Here is a 21,914-nt window from a genome sequence, read left to right as displayed (position 1 = left end):
GCCCAAAATCTCTGTAAATGTTTATGAAAATTAATAAAATATAATTATAGGGGAAAAAAAAGAAAGAATTAAATGGTAAAGCTGGTTAAATGTCCTTTTTTGTTATATTCCATGACAGGGAAATAAATTCTTAAAAGCTTAAAAAAAAAAAAAAAGAATCAGTTCACCACTGTCTTCATTTCCCCAATAAATATAACCTTTATCACATATAGAATTTATTTCCTCTATGTTCTTGGTATGTTTTCTAATCTATTCTTTCTGTTCCATGGTCTGAAAATGCTTTAATTATAACTTTAGTTATAAATTTTATAAGATATACAAATATCTAGGCGTGTTCAATATTTCCTATTTAAGAACTGAACTGTTAATAAAAGACATATAGCTTATGTCATTTTACTCTCAGTGAAAATGTCCAGCTCTCCTAAGAGGAAACTCTACTAGAGGTAGTTAAAGTAGATCTACTCTGGAATGACGAATCTTGAGAAAGGCCATTGAATTACAGAGTAGTGGACCCTCATCCTCGCAGCCTGGTCCCCTCTTGTTCCCCTCGGAACCTTTGCGCCACAATTCTGGGGGCGGAACGATGCCAGCTGCACTTCCCCAGGTCAGCCCTTGGGGGCCGCTATCGGCCCGTGTGCCTGTGGACCAGACTCGGCGTGCGTGCAGCTTCCTGACGTAACGTCCTGCCCCGGGCGGAAGTCCTCCGCTAGCGTACCGGGAAGTAGCTAAAGTCTGGGCGATGGCGATTCTGGAGGCATTATTCCTGGGAAGACCTGGAGTTACGGTGCCTCCGCGGTAGACCGTACCGAGGTGGCGGGCTCTGAGGCCTCGAGGTGAAGGACGTCAGGGGCTGAGCCGAGGATTTAGGAGAGAGCTATGACGGTCCCTTTTGTGTTCCCCCTTTGACCCCAGCTCTAACCTGCCTTTAGCTGGGCTGCCCCGGAAGCAGGTCCACCTAATGTGCCGCTTCTGGAGGGCACGGAGGGGGGGGAGATTTTTTCCCTTTCACAACTCCCTAGGTGGAAGCCGAGGCCTTCGGGTTCACGGGCATCGCTTTCCCCTAACACCTCCCCACCCCCACAGGGATGGAGGGGTCTAAGACGTCCAGCAGCACGATGCAGGTAAGCTTCGTGTGCCAGCGCTGCAGCCAGCCTCTGAAACTGGACACAAGTTTCAAGATCCTGGACCGTGTCACCATCCAGGAGCTCACAGGTCAGTGAGACTCTTGGAATTAGTTTGATCTAGATCATGAAGAGGGGGCAGCTTTGGAGATAGAAGCCTTTTGGTGGCTATGTTTGTCGTCTGCCTCAGAGCTGCCACGGGAACCCAGGAATGACTTCATTTCTCTGGCTCCCTAGTGTTCACATTATGAAATAAAGCTGCTAAGGGTTTTGTGTAGCAGAGAAAGGCTCCTCTTTTTCTCCTGTTTCAAAGTAAAGGAATAGGTATATGGTATTAAACAGTATTTATGGTTTACCACGTACGGATGGGTTGCATGCATTATTTCATTTAGTCCTGCAACAACCCCACGAGTAATGCCGTCATCGTAATAATTTTACAGATGACTTGAAATTCATAGATGTTATGTGACTTTTCCAAAGACCAAAAACTGTTAAGTGAAAGGGCAGTGTCCCAAATCTATAAATGTCTGATCCCAGGAAATGAAGTGGAGTGAGGCCAAGGGTCTTGTAGAGAGACCCTTCTTACCTGAGAAAGAAATTTAAACTAAAAAAAAAAGTTTAAATTCATGCATTTAGAGTAAGCCTGCTTGGATTTAAATTCCGGCTGTTTTTTACAGCTGAGTGTGACTTTTTGCAAGTTATTTCATACTTAAGCTTTAGTTTCTCTGTAAAATGGAATTTAAACCTACTTCATAAATTGGTTGTGATGATCAGTTTTGTCACAAAGCACATATCTAAAAAAAAATTAAATAAATAAAATAAAATTTAAAAAAAAAACACAAAGCACATATCTAGGCATATGTTTGACAAATTGTTGCTGTTACTATCACCCCAAGTCCAATTCATGGTAACTCCATGTACAGAAGAAAAAAGATTACCCAGCCCTGCACCATCTTCACAATCCTGAGTGTGCCTGAATCCACTGTTGTGACTGTTGTGTTTCGAGTGCCTTCCAAGCAAACGGCCTCATTTTCCACCCTTGTATCAGATAACTTGTAATCGATAGGAGTGTTTATTATCTAATTCAAGTGTATCAGAGATGATAGAAGGATTGCATAGGATAGGGCAAACTTCAACTCTGTTCATAGAGTTGCTTTGAATCATAAGCCACTTGACCATACCTGACAACAATGACAGTTCTGAAGTAGATTACCAGACTTTTATTCCTACTCGGGGACCTCTGGTAGTGTAGTGTATAGCGAGTTGGAGCAGTTAACCCAAAGATGGTGCTTCTCTAGCAGTTGGAATCCATCAGCAGCTCCACAGAAGGAAAATGGGCTGTCTCCTTTCATACAGTTTAAAGCCTCTCAAAAACTGCTGGAGGGTCATTTCCGACCTGAGAGCACTGAGGTGTACTCCTCACCTGTCTTAATGGTACTCTTAAAAAGTTGATAGTGAGGATGAGAATATTGCAGCTTCGTTTCCTGTACTATCCTAAAAGCCCCCTGTTTGATAAGGCTGTTTCATGACTTGATATTCTCCTTGTCCTTAGCTCCATTACTTGCCACAGCCCAGGTGAAACCAGGAGAGACCCAGGAGGAAGAAGCTAACTCAGGAGAGGTAATAGAAGTGCTGCCTTCTTACTCAATAAATACTGTAGGTGGTATTTGGTATGAAAACCTGGGACTACAAATTGAGCTTCTTAGGGAGCTCTGGTGGCCTAGGGGCAAGAAGCTGCACTGTAATCCCAGAGGTACTCTGTTCAGATCCACCAGATGCTCTGCTAGAGAAGGAGGGGCAGTCTCCTCCTGTACCAGTGAGATCTGATTTGATGGTACACTCACAAAAAATAATAAAATAAAAATAAATTTAAAAAAATAATTAGCTTCTTCTGGGTATTTGGTTCTTTTGAACCCCCTAGACTGTCGGATCTCTGGTGAACAAGAAGGGAGCTCTGGCAGCCCAGTCGGTAGGGAGTCGTGCTGCCAGGCCAAAGGTGGTAGTGCTTCATCAGGAGAAAGATGAGCATCCTCCAGTGCAATTTAAAGCCACTGAAAACTCACTGCAGGGTCAGCTCTCAGTTCTGACTCAGTAGGAATGTGTTCTGAAATATTTGACATGATTAGGTCATTTGTAGACTATCAGAGGTGCAGCAGTAGACCTGACACCACAGGTTTACTGACTGAAGAATCAAAAAATATGAGTCAGACCTACTGATGTTGATTTGATCATAACACCATATAGTACAAAGTAGAGCTCTCTTAAATCTTTAGAAAAGCAGAATTTATTTTTCTCTTACAGAGCAACTGGTGGTTTAGGTCCCTGACCTTTCAGTTAACATTTGAGTGTTTAGCCATTGTACTTTCAGAACTCTTAAAAATGTGAGCAGAGAGTTCTTTATTTGAAGCAGAATGATGAGTCGTGATAGTCCAGGTCTTCCAGAGAATTCTTGGGTTTCTGTTACTCTCGAAGCATCTTTGTTTGGACATTGAATGACATGATTGACCTCTTCAGAAAGGATTGTCAGTAGAAGGAAACATGTCATTTTTAAACTATATATAAAGTGATCATGTGAGCATGTCAGTGATAATTACTTAGTGCCAGAGGTAGGTGTCCTAGGATTTAGACTACAAACATGAGCTACCCACTTAGCTCTATACTGTGGCAAACTTAATGTAGTCTGATACTACTTTTTCCTTGTGCTGTGATTTAGGACATTATTTCTTCAATCCTTGACTGGTAAGTGTTAAAAAACATAAAAATAACCATAATAAAGTATAACATAGTTAAGAAATGCTGTTCTAAAACAAAAAATCAAGCTTAAGGTTTGTGTGTCCACTGATCTTATTGCCTTTATCCAAGGCTTAACTACACAAAACCTTTCTAAAGTGTCTGGTTTGTCAAGTCTTGTGGTTGTCAAGGGCAAACTGAATAGTTCTGGGTAAGTAGACTCTGTTTCTAAACTGCCAACACTCATTTCTTTCTTAGGAGCCGTTTATTGAAACTCGCCAGGATGGTGTCTCTCGCAGATTCATCCCCCCAGCCAGGTGCCTACTCCTTAGCCCCCTGTTCCTTGTCAAAGGCCAGTAGAATTTTAGTTGAACCCAAGGGTTGAGACCTGAAGCCAGGTGATGGCAATGAATTATTTATTACTTATCATTTTGACTCCTCCAGAACAGATATACTGTCCTGTACCTGACCTGTCACCCTCCAGAATTGATACTATCCTGTAGCCATTCACATAGTAAGCAGGAACAGGGAGTGATTGATTAGTAAAAGAGAAGACTCTTGAATTTTAAAATATCAGTGTTGTGAAATGTTCCCCTATTCTCATTGATGGATGTAAATGTGGTGAGAGGTGTAATATTAAGAAGTGATTTTCCTTCCTTTTCTGTTATATACATACTCACACATACCAGTTTTTGATGCCCCCTTTCCCTTAACCGGTCCAGGCCAGGCTTTGTGTTGTGTGTCCCTGGAGAAGACCAGCACGGCCTTCCCTTGGGAGAGAGACACTCATGGGAGGTCAGTTAGGTTAGAAATGGGAATGTGCCTCAAGGCCCTTCAGCTGGTGCATGAGAGTCTCTGCCACTGGCACCTCAGTAGGTGGAGGAGGCCTCTCTGCTACCTCATGTGGCCCGTGGGCGGGGGGCTGTCTACAGGATGATGTCAACAGAAAGTGCCAACAGCTTCACTCTGATCGGGGAGGCATCTGATGGCGGCACCATGGAGAACCTCAGCCGAAGACTGAAGGCAAGGCACCCTGTTTCCATGTTCAGGGAGTGGGCGTGGTGGCTAGGAGGGGGCTAGGAGAGGGTGGTTGGACAGATACTATAAAGGCCCCAGCTCTTTTCTCCCATCCTCTCAGGTCACTGGAGATCTTTTTGACATCATGTCAGGCCAGACTGATGTGGATCACCCACTGTGTGAAGAATGCACAGATACTCTATTAGACCAGCTGGACACCCAGCTCAACGTCACTGAAAACGAGTGTCAGAACTACAAGTGAGTGCCAAAAGATCTGGGGCCCAGGAACAGATCTAGGGCAAAGAGCTGTTACCACTCTTGGCTTTTCCTCAGAAGTTTTTTCCTCAGGCAAACAGAACAACACGTTCTCTCTGCTAAGTATAATCTACCCATGTCTCCGGCAGGTGCTGTTTGGAGCTCTTAGAGCAAATGAATGAGGATGACAGTGAACAGCTACAGATGGAGCTAAAGGAACTGGCATTGGAGGAGGAAAGACTCATCCAGGAGTTGGAAGATGTGGAAAAGAACCGCAAGATAGTGGCAGATAATCTTGAGAAGGTCCAGGCTGAGGCAGAGAGACTGGATCAAGAGGAAGCTCAGTGAGTGACCACAGTTGTCTACTTCTCTGAGGCTACAGGAGAGGAAATGACTTCCAGCTGAATATGCCTGATTAGCTTGTAAGCTACAGTCAGCAGCATACTGCTAGGCTCTGCTTCTTGAGGCTTACGGGAGGGTTATAGATGAATAGTCAGGATGATTAAGAGAAAAAAAGCATTGATTTCACAGATTAAAGAAACTAGGACTATGAAAAACACACAAAACAAACTAGGGCTGGAATCGAGAGTCTGTCCTGTAGGGAACTGGGCTCATCTGGTAAGTCAGCTCCAGAACCCAGCATCCACATCTGGAAAGATGAGGATTTAGCCACTCAGATCAAAATTTCATTTGTAGTGTGGACCGGAGAGAGCTCTTTGTCTTGGGGAGTAGTCATCTCTCAGTCGGTACTAACTGAAATTGGGAAAGTAAAGGACAGGAAAAAAAGTCAGTTTCTTTTCAGACATTTTTGGAATGGTGTATGCTAACTACTTAAAAGACAGTGTACAGGAGAAGAGGCACAGAATCTCTGTTGTAGCCAGTTTATAGAAGCCACTCTTGGCCCTCTCTCCCCACTTTTGGAAAAGATCAGAAATATATGAAGTGCTTTGTTCCAACTTTGGGAAGTCCTGTTTTCCTCTACCTTTTTTGTATATGGACGCTTGAAATTCGAGACATTTTTGTTTCTCTCAAGCACAAAAAATATGGCCTATTAGTTCCTCTGATTTAAAATCTATGACAAGTAAAAAAAGATGTTGTAGCTAGGTGTAACTATCTCACTAGAGTAAGTCATTCTAAGGGGTGGTGAAAGGGAAATGTTAGCCCCAAAACTAACAGTCTTCTGTGGCCACCTTGCCTGCTTCAGATACCTAAGGGAATACAGTGAATTTAAGAGACAACAGCTGGAGCTAGATGATGAACTGAAGAGTGTAGAAAACCAGATGCGTTATGCCCAGATGCAGCTGGACAAGCTGAAGAAAACCAACGTCTTTAATGCAACCTTCCACATCTGGTAATGAGGGCTGGGTGAGCAGCATATGGGAGACACTGCATATCTGGTTATTATTAGCTGTGACCTCGAAGCCAGAGTGCCCACTTGCCCACATAATAGAGAATGAATGTCATCTCTACCTGTGTAGATTTCTTTCATTACTTATGGTGGAGAAGCATAGTCAGGAGATTAGAATTCTAGAATTTGGTGGTATCTCCCCTTCCAAGGAAAGGGAACAGTCTGAACCACCAGCTACGTAAAAGCATGGGCTTGTGGCTGGTGCTGAATTTTCGTTTCCAGGATCATTCATGTAGTAATTCATTGACTGTGCCTCTCAGCTGTTATCTGATGAGCTTCTGCTATGTAGCAGAATTGCTAAATACCAACAGGGCAATCAAACGCTACGTAGTCTACCTTCTAGTTGTAATTTTGTCAGGCGGATAGATAATAGGCAATTGTAATACCGTAGAATAATAGTAAACTCAGGGTGCTGTGGGAATACATGAGATAATTTTACCCAATTTTAGTAGGCTTCATGGGAAGTTTGCACCAGAGGAGGCTGATGTTTAAGATGAAACCTGAAGTTGTTTCTGATGGAGGGGCTTGTTCCCAGCAGAGAGAACATCATGTGCAAAGAAACAGGAAAGAGGGAGTGGTGAATTCAGAGAACTGAAAGAAGCTTATTGTGACTAGAGATTGAGTGCAAAAGGGAGAGGGACAGGATATGAAATTGGAGAGTCCCCAGTTCCTGAAGGATCTTGTAGGCCTCGTTAAGGGAGTTGGACTTCATCCATTAAGCAGTGGGAGCCATTGAAGCATTTTGGGCAGGGAGATGACATCATTATGTTTGTATTTGTGAAAAATAGTTTTACCTGCAGGGTAGGAAATGGCTTGGGGGTCGGAATAGTACTGTTGGTAAAACAGACTTGTTAGTATAAATCTAAACTGGAAAAGATGGGCAATTACAACTGGAGAGAAGTGGGCAGGTGTAAGAGATTATGAGGTCGAAGCAACAAAGTTTGGATTTTGGAGGGAGAGAATTGACAGAGAAAGGATTCAAGGACAACACATAGGTTTCTGGTTTGACATCCGAGCAATAAGCGGAAAGATGATTTGGATGTGTGTTTAAAGTGGAGCAGAGATACACGAATCTGGGGAAAGGTTTATATTTTGGTTGAGAGGTTTATGTTATATTTTAGCTGAGAAATGGAAATTGCTAAGTGATAAATTCTCTCCGTATTCTCTGCTGTTCTCTTCCTTCCTCTGTAGGCACAGTGGACAGTTTGGCACGATCAATAACTTCAGATTGGGTCGCCTGCCCAGTGTTCCTGTGGAGTGGAATGAGATTAATGCTGCCTGGGGCCAGACGGTGTTGCTGCTCCATGCTCTAGCCAATAAGATGGGTCTGAAATTTCAGAGGTAGGAAATGTCATTCTTTCCTGAGGTATGATGTGTCTTTGGTACAATTTTATCTCTAGGCTGATCTTACTTTCCACTACGGCAAGAGCCCCTGCTCCCCACAGGTTGGGAGTTCCCAGTGGATGGAGACTCTGCTTTGTGGCTTTCCCCTCACCACAGAGCTGTCTGTACAGGTAGAGCAATCAGTGATTTGTATGAACATAGTTGTTGTTGTTGATTGCCTTTTTGAGTTGAGCATGACTCATAGCGACCCTATGAACAAAGACCTGAAGTCTTTTTATAACTATCATCGTTTATCAAAGTTCTTAAGAGTTTCCAGAGGCATGTTGTTTAAGAAGTGTATGTCATTTCTGCTCCCAAACCTGTCTTAAACTGGGATCTCCACCAAACACTGTCCACCATGGCATTTGACACCCCAGTGGCACAAGGTTCAGCATCACAGCAACCCCAGGTTACCTTAGTACAACATATTGACAGAAGAGTCTATACCACTTATAAGAATGTTCCTCCAAAATTTAATAACCAACTTTTAAATACAAAGGCTCTCCCCAAGGTCTTACTGACTCTAAGCAGAGGCTTAAATTAAAAAAAACAACCAACATAGTATGTTGTTATGTGCCATTGAGTAGCCTCCAACCTATAGCAACCCTGTGTACAGCATCTCTGAACCCTCCTTTGTCCTGATCTAGTCTCACTAATTCCAACACACAAACCCCCATTGTCCCAGATACTATATCTCATCCAGGGTCTTTCTCTCCTGTGCTGTCCCTCGACCCTTTTGAGCATGATGTGCTTCTCCAAGGACTAATCTCTCCTAGCCATGTGCCCAAAGTATGTGAGACACGGACTCAAAATTCTAGCCTCCAAGGGGAGACTTGGTTTCATCCTCTTCAAGACAGGCTTGTTTTCTTGATGGTCCATGGTTCAAGACTCCTCTCCAGCATCACAACTTGAAGGCATCAATTCTTCTCCTGTCATCCTTAGTTGTTGTTGTTGTTGATTGCCTTCAAGTCTAGCACGACTCATAGTGACCCTATTGAACAAAAGACCTGAAGCCTTTCTATAACTATGGTCATTTATCAGAGATCATAGAGTTTTTGGAGGCATGTTGTTTAGAAGTGGGTCTCAATTTTGACTTTTCAGAACTTGAGTATTCCTCATGCTGTTTTCACTTTTTTGAATTTATACCAAATATATATTTGTCCTTGAAAGGTTCCAGGCCTTAACAGTAATAATAATAAACCCATAATAAATGTCAGTTGTTAGTGAAAGAAAATCTCTTAAAATATTGAGCATATAACGAGGTAGGGAAAAGGGGTAGGAATAACATGGGCCCCTCGGTAGGATGAAGATTGAAGTTAAAGTTCACTGAGTTAAACTTTCCAATAATCACCTCAGGAGAAGTCTTGCATAACCATTTCTGTGTTTCTTTTTAGGTATCGACTTGTTCCCTATGGAAACCATTCATATCTGGAGTCTCTGACTGACAAATCTAAGGTACATACAATCTGTTTATCACTTTAGAGTTCTCATATCTTCTAATGAAATGTGTGGTTTAATTTATATTCTGGCATTTTATTTCTTAGAGGAGTCTCTCTCAGAGAGCCAGTGTCTTTAGTAAGTTAGACTGTTTGGGGCCTCTAGAAAAAAACTGTTGTTACAGCCTGTTGAAAAATTATCTGGACAGAGCCCAGGAGGATGTGTGCTAGCATGGGGAAGGAATCACTGTGAGGTTGATACTTTGTGCATCTCCACAGTCATGAAGATAGTCTTAAGTACTTTGTTACTTGCTCAAGGTTATTGGAGTTGCTCAAGGTTATGGGAAATAAAGTCCAGCCCCAGTAGAATACAGATGAACGTGACTTGCTAGAATGAGGGCCAGTCTCTGGTGGCGGGCCTTGATGTCCTATCCATAGTCACTTTTCTCTTCCTGAGCAGGAGCTGCCGTTATACTGTTCTGGGGGATTGCGCTTTTTCTGGGACAACAAGTTTGATCATGCCATGGTGGCTTTCCTTGACTGTGTGCAGCAGTTCAAAGAAGAGGTTGAGAAAGGCGAGACCCGTTTTTGTCTTCCTTACAGGTATTTTCCAAAGTTGAGTAAACCTATAGTAGAGCCAAACTGAACATGAGAAAATACTAAGAATGAAAGCAAAAAGACAGAATAGATGGTACTGAACTGAAAGCAAAAAACAGTGTAAGAATCACATGAAACTGACGGGCAGAGACCAGCAAGACAGAATGTGATGATCTGCTCCCCAAAGAGAAAGAGTGTGGTCTAAGACAGTTTGGGGATTGATTTATTTATTTTTTTGCTACAAAGCTCAAACCTGTTCCTCTCTGGTTCAGGAAGGTTTTCCCCAAAACTCTTGGAAATTTACAAGAATGCTTATTTGGTCAATTCTCGTATGAGCCTAGTGACAGATGGAAACCTTAGTTCAAGGAGTAAGACTGGCTGCTTCTGTCACCCCAGACAAAGCTTTTCCTTTCTTCTGTCTCCCTTCTCTCCCCATGAGTTCAGGGATGCCTAGGAAAACAGTGAGGACTACTGTAACCCTCTCTCACCTTTTGCTCCTGGCTTCTCGTCTGTTTGAGTGTGTGTCCTGTCCCTGTACTCCATCATGACAATGAAGCTCTTGTGACAGCCTTCTTGACTTTTGGCTTTCAAGCAAATCCAAAATACACCACAGTTCCTCGCCAAGAGTTCTTTAATAGATAAAATGACGTGAATGGTCCCATGATCAAGTCCCTGCCCATTTGCCTGAGCTGACTTAACTCAGATCTCAGTTACTAATGAGCTCTGCTGTGTCCTGCAGGATGGATGTGGAGAAAGGCAAGATTGAAGACACAGGCGGCAGCGGTGGCTCCTATTCCATCAAAACCCAGTTTAACTCTGAAGAGCAGTGGACAAAAGCTCTCAAGTTCATGTTGACGAATCTTAAGTGGGGTCTTGCTTGGGTATCTTCACAGTTTTATAACAAATGACTTCATTTGGGGTTTTTTATTGGATGGTGTTTGCCTTAAAGGCTTTACATTTTGTTTTCTTTGCAATAAAATGTTTAAATTTAGGTAATATTGAACAGCACATGTTTACAATACCAAAAAAAAAAAATAACACAAAAGCCACTTTATTTTGAAATATCATGTGACGTAGTTTTGAGAGCTACAACAAACTGTATCTATATTGCTACCAGCCCTTGTTATAGTTTGACTCTTAAACTCATACCTTCTTTTGATCCCTTCCCTCAAAACAACTAATTTAAGTTTGTTTTTTAAACTAAGAGTTGAATTGAGATAGATGTGTTTCCACTGGATTTTCTCTGTCTCAACTTCCTGCATTTAAAATATGTAGTAGAAACCTTTGTCTCCATTGAGATGAGTGAGATGTGACAGAGTTGGATAACGTGGGAAAATGACATAGAAGCTTCGCCTGGTCACTATGTGATGTGATCATAAGCTTGAAATGTAATACTTCACTTGGTTGTAGCACTGAATGCCTACTCTTCTCTGTTAGAGATATGGTGTTTGATACTGTTTGAGCATTATGGAAAGATTTAATTGTTTATAATAAAATATTTGCTACAGTCTGATAACTGCAAAGAGGTATGTTGTTTGAGTCTTAATTTAAAAAAAAGGACTTTGTATTCTGGGAGAATTGAGTTCAAGTACATCTATTTGATTATTTTGAAACATGCTTAGTTTTGTTTTGCTTTGTTTTTAAGTAGTAGTGAAAAAAGCTGTAGAAGCAGCCCTATCTTTGTCAGTCTTGATAGCAGAACAGAGGTGTTAACTGTAGATGGAAATAAAGTCTACCTCCTTGAAGCTCAGCCAAGGCCATCCAGATGGTTTGGTTTTTAAGCCCTTGGTTAATACTAATCTCCATAGCCAATGTTCTCGCTTTTATTACTGTTATAAAACTAAATATAATGCAATATTTGTCAACTCAGTGTTCTCTTTAACAGTTAAAGAGAAAAACCCTGAGTACCTTAAAAGACAAAAATTAACCAGTTTCACTAACACTGTACCTTCTCCCAACACTGTGACATTTTCTAATAAAACCCAAAATACATGTCTGTCCATGTTGGCCCTGTCGCTGATAAGGAAAAAAATAAACTTAAAACTAGAACACAAAATATAGTTCAGAAAATACTAACTTTTGTCCCCAAGTAATGAAAGTAAACGGGGGGAGAGAGGGCTACAGTGATAGACGGTTGTTTATATTTGGCGGACTCAGCCTGCCTCATGTGTTGGAGGCAGCAACAGCCGTCAGAGCTCTGGCTGCCAGGTGGGGAGGAGCAGTCTGCTGTCGCCCTGGAGTATTGGCTCCCACGCTGTGAGTTAGGATTACATAAGAGAACTCGGCAATGCTCTCCAAGGCCATGCCAGTGATGCTCTGCAAATGTCCCACAACCTTCAGAAAAAGACAGATTTCTTCTTGGTAAATAATTTCAACATGATTTACAGTGTGCACACACATACTTTACTTTGGAAACTCTCTCAAGCCAAATGTAAAAATTGAGTTTCTCTGAAATCTTGGGAAAGATTAAATCCAGATTCTAATACTTGCCAGGGGCTAAATGACATTAGAATACCTTTGTGCTGATAGTTGAAGTAGAATACCTTTGTGCTGATAGTTGAAGCAGGATGGAAAACAATATGTTAGACATTTCCCTCTCCTAAGTTTTATGAAATTGTGAGAAGGGTCTCTGGGTCTTGACATTATCTCTATTTGGCAAGATCTAGAAGCTGCACTGTAATCCCACAGGCATGCAGTTTGAATCCACCAGTTGCCTCACAGAAGAAAGATGGGCAATCTCCTCCTGTGTAATTTATTGCCTCTGAAGATCACTGGAGGGTCATCTGTGGGTCTGTGATGGCACACAACACAACAACGTGCAATGGACTATAACATACTAGTGGGTCATCATCATAAGGGGCAACAAATAAGCCGAACTTGGGCCCCATTTCCAATTTCATAGGAGGATAACTAGAGACAGTTTTTCAGTTCTGCCCTAATTTCCCTGTCCCAAATCCTGCTTATTCATCCTCATCCTATAGTTTGGCAATTTTTGTAGCTTGTCTTTTGTTTGATTGATGGGGGAATGCTGTCTATTAAATTCTTACCAGACTGGTCCTACTCAGTGATGCGTACCTGGCTCCAATACTCATGGTTTTGGATGAAAGCACTTGCTGCAATGATTCCTGCTGCCAAGAGCATGAAGTCTTCCTTCACTGAAATAAACTTTTCCCTGAGTAATTAAAACCACATTCATTTTAGAGCTAGAATGAGACTTGATCTTCTAAGTTCTAGGGTCATGGAACTTCAACTAAGTATTGTTTATGCTTCTGATCTTGGAATTTTTTAGACATGGAAGGAAATGGTCAAGTAATAGCTAACTGACCCCACCCCTGCCCTCCTTCAATTCAACTGGGATTAAAACATGAGCCTCAGGTCTGAATTGTTTACAGACCTTTTGTTAATGCATCTGTCTTGTTAACAAATGTAATTGTGAGACTTTTTAACAATCTGACTTTACAGTAATCAAACACTTTTGTCCAAGTTGCGACCCTGTGACTAGTTGATTTTAGGGTAGTTCTTTTTCCTTCTTAAATGGTTATAAAAGCACTCTGGTGATGGCAAATCTTAAGCAGCTATAAAGACAAAGGAAAAACTAGGAAAGAATATGTTAATTAGCTAAAGTCAATTTTTAAAAGTTAGGGTTTTGTTGATTGGGCTCACTTATTTACGCTTAAGTAACACATTGAAAATTAATGAACCAGGTAACCTGTGCAAGCTCTCTATGTGAGCTGGATGGTTTACTTGGTTAATTCTATCCCCCAAGTTCTTAAGCACTGCTCCCTGTTTGTGGAAGGAGCCCGCCCTAGAGGATGTGCCTTACCTTTGCAGCTGACTGGGTGTGGAATTCTCAATTGAAGTCCTCAACAAACTCTCATATATGGGTTCATGCTGTAGATAGACGAGATCAAGCAGGGTCAGGCAAGTTGCATACAACTGTGCAGCCGGAACCAAGCAGCCATTGTATCCTAGATGGAGTATGGGAATTGTAAGGAGTATTAAGTGTGTCTTCACTGATCTTAACCACAGTTGTAACATAAAGCTGTTGAGCTGTTAATTTATTTCCTGGTTGCTATGTTCAACTAAAAGAAACCTGTTTGGCTGGAGTCCAGTTTTAAAGGACAAAAGGAAACATATATACAATTAAATTATATTTGCTTTTCCTCCACTTAGCCTATGCCTCTCTACAAAATGAATCCTACAAGGAAGTGTATAGTTATTTGAAGTAGAAAACACCAGCTAAGACCTCAACCTCTTTCCCTGACATAAAGGTATACCTTCCTCAGTCACCCAGATGTACTAGAGAGGTTCCTGCAATTCTGCCCACTGCCACCAAGCCCTTGGGCACATGTTTAGTTGCCATAAATGGAAGATTCCAAGCTATATCCCCTGTTATACTTAATAAAAGTACCTAAAACTTCTAGAAGAATCTCCACATACGCCAGGGGAGTGGGCAGATTGATTTGGAAGTTTAAGGACTTCAAAACATCAAGCTCTGACTCCAGTAGTTCTTCTTTAGTGTATTGATAACCTAGAGACTGGAGGAAATTCAGTACTGTAATATTGTTGATTATCTAAGAAAGAAAAACAAAAAAGGTCATATTTCTTGGCATAGTGTACATAGCCCCCATAAACCAACCCATCTTCAGTTTTCTCTTTCAGCAATTTCCCCTTCCACTCTACTTATATGGAATTTGTAGTTTACCAAATCCGCCTTACTCTCCTCCCAGCCTCTACTTGGGTTTGCTATACCTTATTCTTTCTTTCATTGCATTCCCTTTCCTCTTTCTTAACAATTTATCCAACTCCTGCTTAAAGAAGTAATTTTCTTTAAAAGCCCTTCCTTGATTTTCCAAAGCTGTTCAGGTGCTGTGCAGTCTCTTCTTTTTCCCATTAGATAATTAATTGAGAGCACAGACAATATTTTTACCAAGTGTAAACATACCATGTAGTTTTAACAACTGACCATTGAAGACTCTCACATTGAAGGGATGATATGATATTGTACACCATTTGGTAGTAGTGTGGAGCTGTTTTATTTTTTGTAAAGGTAATTCTTTGCCTTTAATGCTGATAAGTATCTTGGCAATACGGGTACTTTATGTAAACTGTCCTTGAGTCTAAGGGGAGGGAAGGTGACCTGTATGAATGATGGCATCTGTCCAACAATTATACTTTGGGAACACAACTTCAGGCTATTTAATAAGTGCCTCTGTGTGACTGTGTGTGTGCACGCGCGTGTGTGTGATTAGGATGCATGCTTAAGAAGCATAATTGCACTCTGGAATTTCCACGTGAATAAAATCACCTAGCCTAGCCTCTGAGTAATTTTCTCACAGCCACCTTTGGGTGGATGGACTTCTTAATACTTAGTCACCCATGAGAGGCCCCAACTCCTTACTTTGTAATGGAAGGAAAGTTTGCTGGCTAGCTGGACGCATGACACAAGACGCAGGATATACTTGTTGAAAAGCTGCTCTTTCAGAGACCTCCAATTCTGAGGCTCCTTCTTCTCATTACCTCTCAGCTGGAGTGTGGCTTGCTTGCAAATGCTCTCTGCCTGCTTAACCATAAACCTGTAAGAGCAAGCAGAGGGGAGTAAACAGTCCATACTCACACAAACTATAAAGGGAGTTTGTGCTGCAAACTCTGTTCTGTTTTATCCTAATATTAATTACTGGTTAAGGAATTTAATTTACAAGTAAAAAAGAGGCAAACATATGTTTCCAGGTAAGGGGCAACTTGTACTTTCCTAAAGATGTGGCCAACATTAGCCACTCAGAAGGCTACTGCTTAAAACGCCTTATGCTCAGGGCTTTACCTTTCTAGGATTTCTACAGCCTGGTAGCTCACAGATTTCTCCAGACACCATTGTTCAGACAGGAGAAAAACAAATTCTGCCAAAACAGGAAAGAAGAGCCCAATTCACAAGATGCAACCCAAACCACTCTGAACTCTTGGCACTGTGTAAAAGCTGTGATGGGGCCAAGGGAAGAGGGTCAAGAGGTGAGAAAGATGAGACTGAAACAACCAAAACTGAGCTTAGTTCCCTTTGCTGCCAGTAGGCAGATCAGAGATATGAAAAGAAGGCTGACTGACTGCCAAAGACAAGGGTTTACCAGGTCCCCTCAATGACCCTACAGACTTCCTGTGGGTCTCAGCTGATAAAAGGACTGGAGAGTTACATACAAACATAACCAGCTGGTCTACTTGGCCTCTACAGCATGCTGAGGACCCCCCAGGTCCAAGGGAGATTCTTGGATGGATGAAAAACCTAACCCCTATATTGTGTTCTCAATGGAATGTTGGCAGGAACAGAAAGGTCTCTCCTGGAGCTTCAGTATTCCTTATGGCACTGTTTGTTTAGTAACCACCCTCTGGAGAACTCCCATTGCTTTACAAACATGATTCACCTTACAGCTGGACACCATCTCTCCACCACGAGTTTGTTGGGTAAATCTGTGGTGGGTGAGCTTTTCCCCAGGAGCAAGTTTGTTTTTGTTCACAGTACCTTGTTTTAAAGAAACATCCTTGAAATCAAAAACATCCCTGGGGAAAATAGGAAGGGCAAGATATCTTGGCAAGATTTTAGGCTGCCTCTGTTTCTCTTTGAGAGAACCGCCCTAGATAAAATTCTGTTTGGCTTTCAATATCACCAGAGGGTGGAAACAAGGACAAATGTCAGTTCTCAACAAAGTAAGCTCCTGCATACCTAGAAACTTTGCTCTCTTACTCTCTCATTGTCGTTGAAACTCATAGCTGACCCTCTAGCAGGTTTCCAGAGACTGTAAATCACACAGGAGATTGCCCATCTTTCTACCAAGGAGCAGCTGGTGAATTTGAACTGCCTGCCTTTGACTTGGCAGTGTTAACTCTTTACCCATTAGGCCACCAGCACGCCTTAAAAACTTTTCACACTAGCTAAGAAAAAAAATTATGTATAGCTATATTACCACAAATCTTCAGTGAAAATCCTTCTTGGAGTGGGATTGGAGGGTGAAGGGAGGTACAAAAAAATCAAGTACCAAAGAGTAACAGTCTACTCAACATGCATCACACATATGTGTGGCATATAACAAAACCCAGTTGTCACAGGTAACACTGTGCTGTTAGCAATGCCAAGACAAGTGCAATTGGAAGAATTCCCCAAAATACTCTACATGTCTATTATTAGTCAACTCTTTCATTTGCAGGAGTTCAAGCTTCTTTTTGTTCTTTATCTGCACTTGTAGCTGTTTGCTTTTGGCATGAATAATTTGGGTTATGTTTGTTTTCCATTTTAATTTGCTGAGAAAATTGAGCTTCGGTTGTTGGAATCTAGGAGTGTTAAACCTCTTCCTTGCTACCAGCTCTCTTTCCTCTGCTTCCAAATACTCAGTGCTACCTTCTTCAGCTTCTCCTTCCCTTTTAATTTTTTTTGAAAGCCTAGCATGCTTACAACTGCTGCTTCTACTTCATCATTCACTCTTTAATTTGCTACACTTTGGCTTCTACTTTTCTAAATTTGCTGAAATTATGGCAAATATGAGTAGCTATATCCAATTGTTCAATAGCCTGGTGGTCTTGGAATCCTCATTACCTTTAATATCCTTGAAGCGTTTGAAACTACTAATCATTGTCATTCTTGAAACTTCTTCCAAAGATTTCTTGATTCTGCTCCTATCTCCCCACTGCTTCTTTTATTTTCTTCCTGCTCCAATTCCCCAACACAAAATATTTCCTGAGGAACTGTGTTCTTGATCTGTTTCTCTTCTTCTCTCTAGGAACATATTCTCTGCCATAGTTTCAGTAATCATTATGGTAATGAGTCTCAAATTTCTATTTCTGACCTAACTTTTAAATGGCCTGGTAAACCCTCTTCTAGGTAAATATTCTGCCAGCACCTCAAACTCAGTAGCTTCAAAACTACCTTTCCAAGCAAAAATCAACTTCATGGTTTTCTTTAAACAAAAAATATGATTGTATGTTGTTTCTGTTAATGACATCAATGTAACTCCAATCTCAGATCTCAATCATTGGCTTAGTCCTATTTGTCTTCACCTTTTTAATTTTCTACTAGTTCACTTACAAAATTCAAATAACATTCTTTTCAAGAACAAATTTGTTCAATTCACCCTTCTTTTTAAATCCACTCATTGTAGAACTATAACTTTATACTTTCAAAATGTTTTTAACCCATCTTCCCTTGTCATTCCCTCTACTCAATCACCTAGACTGACAGAAACTCTATTGGTCCACCTACTTCCTCTTTTAACCCATCTTTTACCTCAGTGCCAAAATATTCTTCTGTTATTCAAAAGCCTTCAGAGGCTTTCCTTACTAAAAGCAAGTATAAATCCCTTCCCTTGGTGTTCAAAGTTCTACAGAGAATGTCCCCACATTACTTTTCTGGTATTAACCTCAACTAGTCTTCCACATGCTAGTGAACCAGTATTCACTGCACCCACCTTTGCCCTAAGCTTCCCTAGAGTCATAGTTTTATTCATACTTGTCACTTTTGATTTGGTTACAGCGTTGGCTGGCTTTTTGGTTGAAATGTTGCTCCCCTCCTCTTTCTTCACCAATTCAAATAGAATCCTTCTTTCAAAGTCTACCTCAAAAAATTCCTAGAGGACGCCATTAACTGGTTTAATATGCTTGACTGATAACTGAAAGGTTGAGTTGAAAGTTTGAGTTCACCTAGAAGTGCCACAGAAGAAAGACCTAGCAACTCAGCTCCCCTCATAAAAGAGCTACTGAATATGCCACAGTACACTTCTCCTCGGACACATATGGAGTCTTCATGAGGCAGCGTCAACTCCACATCTGGCGACCCTACCTTATCCCATCACTTCTTTTGATCCCTCCTTACAAAAGCTTGCTTCATCTCTCATGCCCTTTATTATCTCACCATGCTTTTTACCTGGTCATTTGCTTACTTGTCCTAATGCTGCCCCCCCAAAATGGCACATATTTAAAAACAAGGACTGAACTAAATCTATCTCAGGGCAGTGTCAGAAAGTAATATTCCAAACACGTTAAAAGAAACCAAGGGTAAGGGGCTGCTGTGTGTGTTTTCATTAGAAACACTTCAACCACGACAATTATAGGGGTAAAGCATTCTGCATCTCCAGGCTGAAGCCCCCACGATCCCGGCCCCGTTCTGCATCCACACCCACGATCCGGGTCTCCTTGAAGCTGCCCGTCCGTCCCGCAGCCTCCTGCACCGCCTGCTCATTCTGCTGTGCCAAGTGGAGCAGAACGTCTTCGATGGTCTCCGTGGCAACAGCTCCAAACTGAAAGTCACTGAGGGAGGCTAATCTCGGCCTCTGAGGTCCGTCCATTTTCAAAGGCCTTTTGAGGCACCCTGAACCCACAGATGGGTCCACTGAAGCTTTTCGCCAGTCTTCTAGCACACCTGGGATTTCTCGTCCCCTTTCAAGTGTGTTTGTCTTCCTTAACTCTGAGGAAAACTCAGTCCCGTGCACTGCTCCCGCGTTCGAGCCCTCCACGGCCCTAACGGCTGTGCGCCGCTCAGCCAATCACAAAGCCTCCTCTCGCCCGCCCCGCCCCTATGACTGAAACGGAAAAAAGAGAGACTACAACACCCAGGATCCTTTGCGGCGCCCGCCTACTGTTCCCAGGGAGCACCGTGGCTTTGGACTGCGAAAACGTGTAGGGGCAACATGGCAGCGCCCGGAGCAGGAGACCCTCTAAATGCGAAGAGTGGAAAGGGCCCAGTGGCTCAGCGCATCGACCCCACTCGGGAAAAATTGACTCCCGCGCAGCTACAATTCATGCACCAGGTGTGTCTCACCCAGTGGCAGAAGACGCTGCCACAGCGGCGGACCCGGAACATCGTGACAGGCCTGGGTATCGGGGCCCTAGTGCTTGCTATTTGTATCCGATCATACAGTAGACGCTGGGAGGTCGCAAATTGGGGAAGGGGACTAGAGCTGCATAGGGAGCACTTGTGGCCTAGTGGCAAGAAACTGCGCGACGGTCCTAAATGCACGTGGTTCGAATCTACTTTCTGCTCCGCAGGATAAGGGTACGCAGTTTCCTCCCGTGCCATTAACTGACTCTGAAAACCCATCAGAGTTGTTCCCGATTCAACAGTACACTACAGCAAGTAGGGATGTGTGGGGTTGGTAGAACCTAAACTGCCCACCTTTAATTTGAGCAGTACAGGACCAAGCGTTTCATGTTTGGGTAAATGGCACTAATATGTGTGAATCAGATGAGATGGTGTGTAATTATCACGTTACCATATCTTTTTTTTAATTTTTTCATTTATTTTATTATTTTTGTGTGAGTGTACCGTCAAATCAGATCTGACTGGTACAGGAGGAGATTGTCCCTCCTTCCCCGGCAGAGCATCTGGTGGATTCGAACCATGCGCCTTTGGGATTGTAGTTGCAGCTCCTTACCACTAGGCCACCAGAGCTCCCCTACGCTACCATATCTTAAGATTCTCTTTTAATATGATTTCTTACAGATAGGGGAGTTGGGTTACAGGTTAAGAATGGGCAGAGACCAGAATCACTATTTTTGGGAGGATGGGAAAGTAACAAGCAAGGGTGGTGGAACAAGTCTAGGAAAAAGGATTGTGCCTTTTCAAATGGTTTCCTTAGCTCATCTCCCAGATGGCTACACCTTCTACTCAGTGTCACAGGAACGTTTCCTAGATGAACTAGAGGACGAGGCCAAAGCTGCCAGAGCCAGAGCCATGGCAAGGGCATCGAGCTCCTGAACTACATGGACCCTCGGCATTGCCAGCCTGCTGGAGCCCCTTCACATGGTGATTGATGCACTACAGTCCTGTAGAAAGTGAAGCCTGCTCACTGTTTTGTTGACCTTATCTGGTACCATGTTCCAGCCAAGGAATCTAGAGACTTAGGCATTCCGCCACAGTAAAAGGAACTTTGCCCAACTCACTGTGCAGTTACCGAGCCCTTCTTGTAGTTTCCTTGTTTGATGAGTGTGCAACCCTGACTATTCTGAAGATCCCTGACTAGTTTACCCCCTACATGCTTATGGGCATGACTCTTCTAAGGGTGGGAGGTGGTACTTCCTAGCAATGTTGGAGCCTGAAGCGGGAATGCTGGGGTCAAGTTCAAAATAATAAATTGAGTCATCTCTCTCAGAGCCAAGTGAATGTGGTAGGGCTGAGAAACCCGCATGGCACTTAGGCTGGAAAGCTTCCTGGGTAAAAGCTGTGGCAGTGGCATGGCCCCAGGGAGCCGTAAATGTTTAACTAGAATTACTTTTTCCGTGAGATCGTTCCACCTGATTTAAGTGAGAGATCATGACCAGTCACTAGGCTGTTTGAGTCTGAACCATGTCTGTGGGGGGAAGGAAGGTCACTGTGCCCTCCATCCTCAAGAACAACACACCCTTAACCTCACCTTTGCTCTGGACTGCTTTTCACACACTTAGAGAGGGAGGTGGCTGAAGGATGAGCAGCCCTCTTTGTTTTTAACTTCTACTGGAACCTGCCTATACAAGCCTAGGGTGGAGCCTAGAGGGGATCTTGGCTTGGCCAAGTGGATCGTTGACCTTGTAGTTTCCTCATGAGCTGCTGGCTGGAAGCTAGAAGACTCAACAACTTCCATACCTGCCTCCCATTAAAAGTCCTGTCTCAAGTCTCCCCTGACTTACCCCACCAGGCTTGAAATCCCCAGCCTAACATGACAGATACAATTCAAAGCCCTGGTTTCCAGCATTTTTATTGGCTTATGTGAAAATATCCAATTGGGAGTGGACCCTCTAGAAGCATCAGCGCTTGGGTGCCATGGCTTAGTGGTTGACCTTTGCCTGGGGAGGTGGCCATCATAAGCATTGAAGCCTGTAGAATTGCCACCTACTATACACAGCAAACAGTTCCCCGGGACTGACTTCCCCTGGAATGGGCCCACATCCTTGCTCTTCCACCCGCTCAGTGTTGAGGTCTTCCTTGCTGAACAGTGTGGGTCAGAAAAGCAACAG

The 21,914-nt window shown here is 42.6% G+C and overlaps 3 protein-coding genes across 4 annotated transcripts; 2 read left to right on the top strand and 1 right to left on the bottom strand.

Moving 5' to 3' along the window:
• Positions 1-1,081: 1,081 nt before the first annotated feature.
• On the top strand, positions 1,082-11,466 carry BECN1 (beclin 1, autophagy related). Of its 2 annotated transcripts, XM_006901681.1 has the most exons (11): positions 1,082-1,212; positions 2,674-2,741; positions 4,110-4,168; positions 4,784-4,874; positions 4,990-5,126; positions 5,273-5,467; positions 6,328-6,474; positions 7,723-7,872; positions 9,309-9,369; positions 9,811-9,953; positions 10,687-11,466. In XM_006901681.1, exons 1-11 carry the CDS (start codon positions 1,086-1,088, stop codon positions 10,853-10,855), a joined length of 1,347 nt encoding a protein of 448 aa, XP_006901743.1. In that variant the 5' UTR covers positions 1,082-1,085; the 3' UTR covers positions 10,856-11,466. The 2 variants fall into 2 exon arrangements, with proteins under 2 accessions (XP_006901743.1, XP_006901744.1); XM_006901682.1 differs by lacking the exon at positions 9,811-9,953 and having other exon boundaries at positions 1,086-1,212; positions 10,687-10,713.
• Positions 11,467-12,006: 540 nt separating this feature from the next.
• On the bottom strand, positions 12,007-19,270 carry CNTD1 (cyclin N-terminal domain containing 1). The gene is made up of 7 exons (XM_006901680.1): positions 19,102-19,270; positions 15,769-15,844; positions 15,349-15,523; positions 14,359-14,521; positions 13,771-13,915; positions 13,023-13,119; positions 12,007-12,281 (listed from the first exon to the last, which is right to left on the bottom strand). The coding sequence occupies exons 1-7, from the start codon at positions 19,268-19,270 to the stop codon at positions 12,111-12,113; spliced, it is 996 nt and encodes a 331-aa protein (XP_006901742.1). The 3' UTR covers positions 12,007-12,110.
• Positions 19,271-19,612: 342 nt separating this feature from the next.
• On the top strand, positions 19,613-20,679 carry LOC102865662 (cytochrome c oxidase assembly protein 3 homolog, mitochondrial-like). The gene is made up of 2 exons (XM_006901726.1): positions 19,613-19,826; positions 20,573-20,679. The coding sequence occupies exons 1-2, from the start codon at positions 19,613-19,615 to the stop codon at positions 20,677-20,679; spliced, it is 321 nt and encodes a 106-aa protein (XP_006901788.1).
• Positions 20,680-21,914: the final 1,235 nt, after the last annotated feature.

This window comes from Elephantulus edwardii, unplaced genomic scaffold (assembly GCF_000299155.1).
Source record: "Elephantulus edwardii isolate Elephantulus edwardi_28Jun2011 unplaced genomic scaffold, EleEdw1.0 scaffold00340, whole genome shotgun sequence".
NCBI lineage: Eukaryota > Metazoa > Chordata > Mammalia > Macroscelidea > Macroscelididae > Elephantulus > Elephantulus edwardii.
The sequence above is the reverse complement of the archived record's forward strand: the minus strand, read 5'-3'. Positions and strand labels throughout refer to the sequence as shown.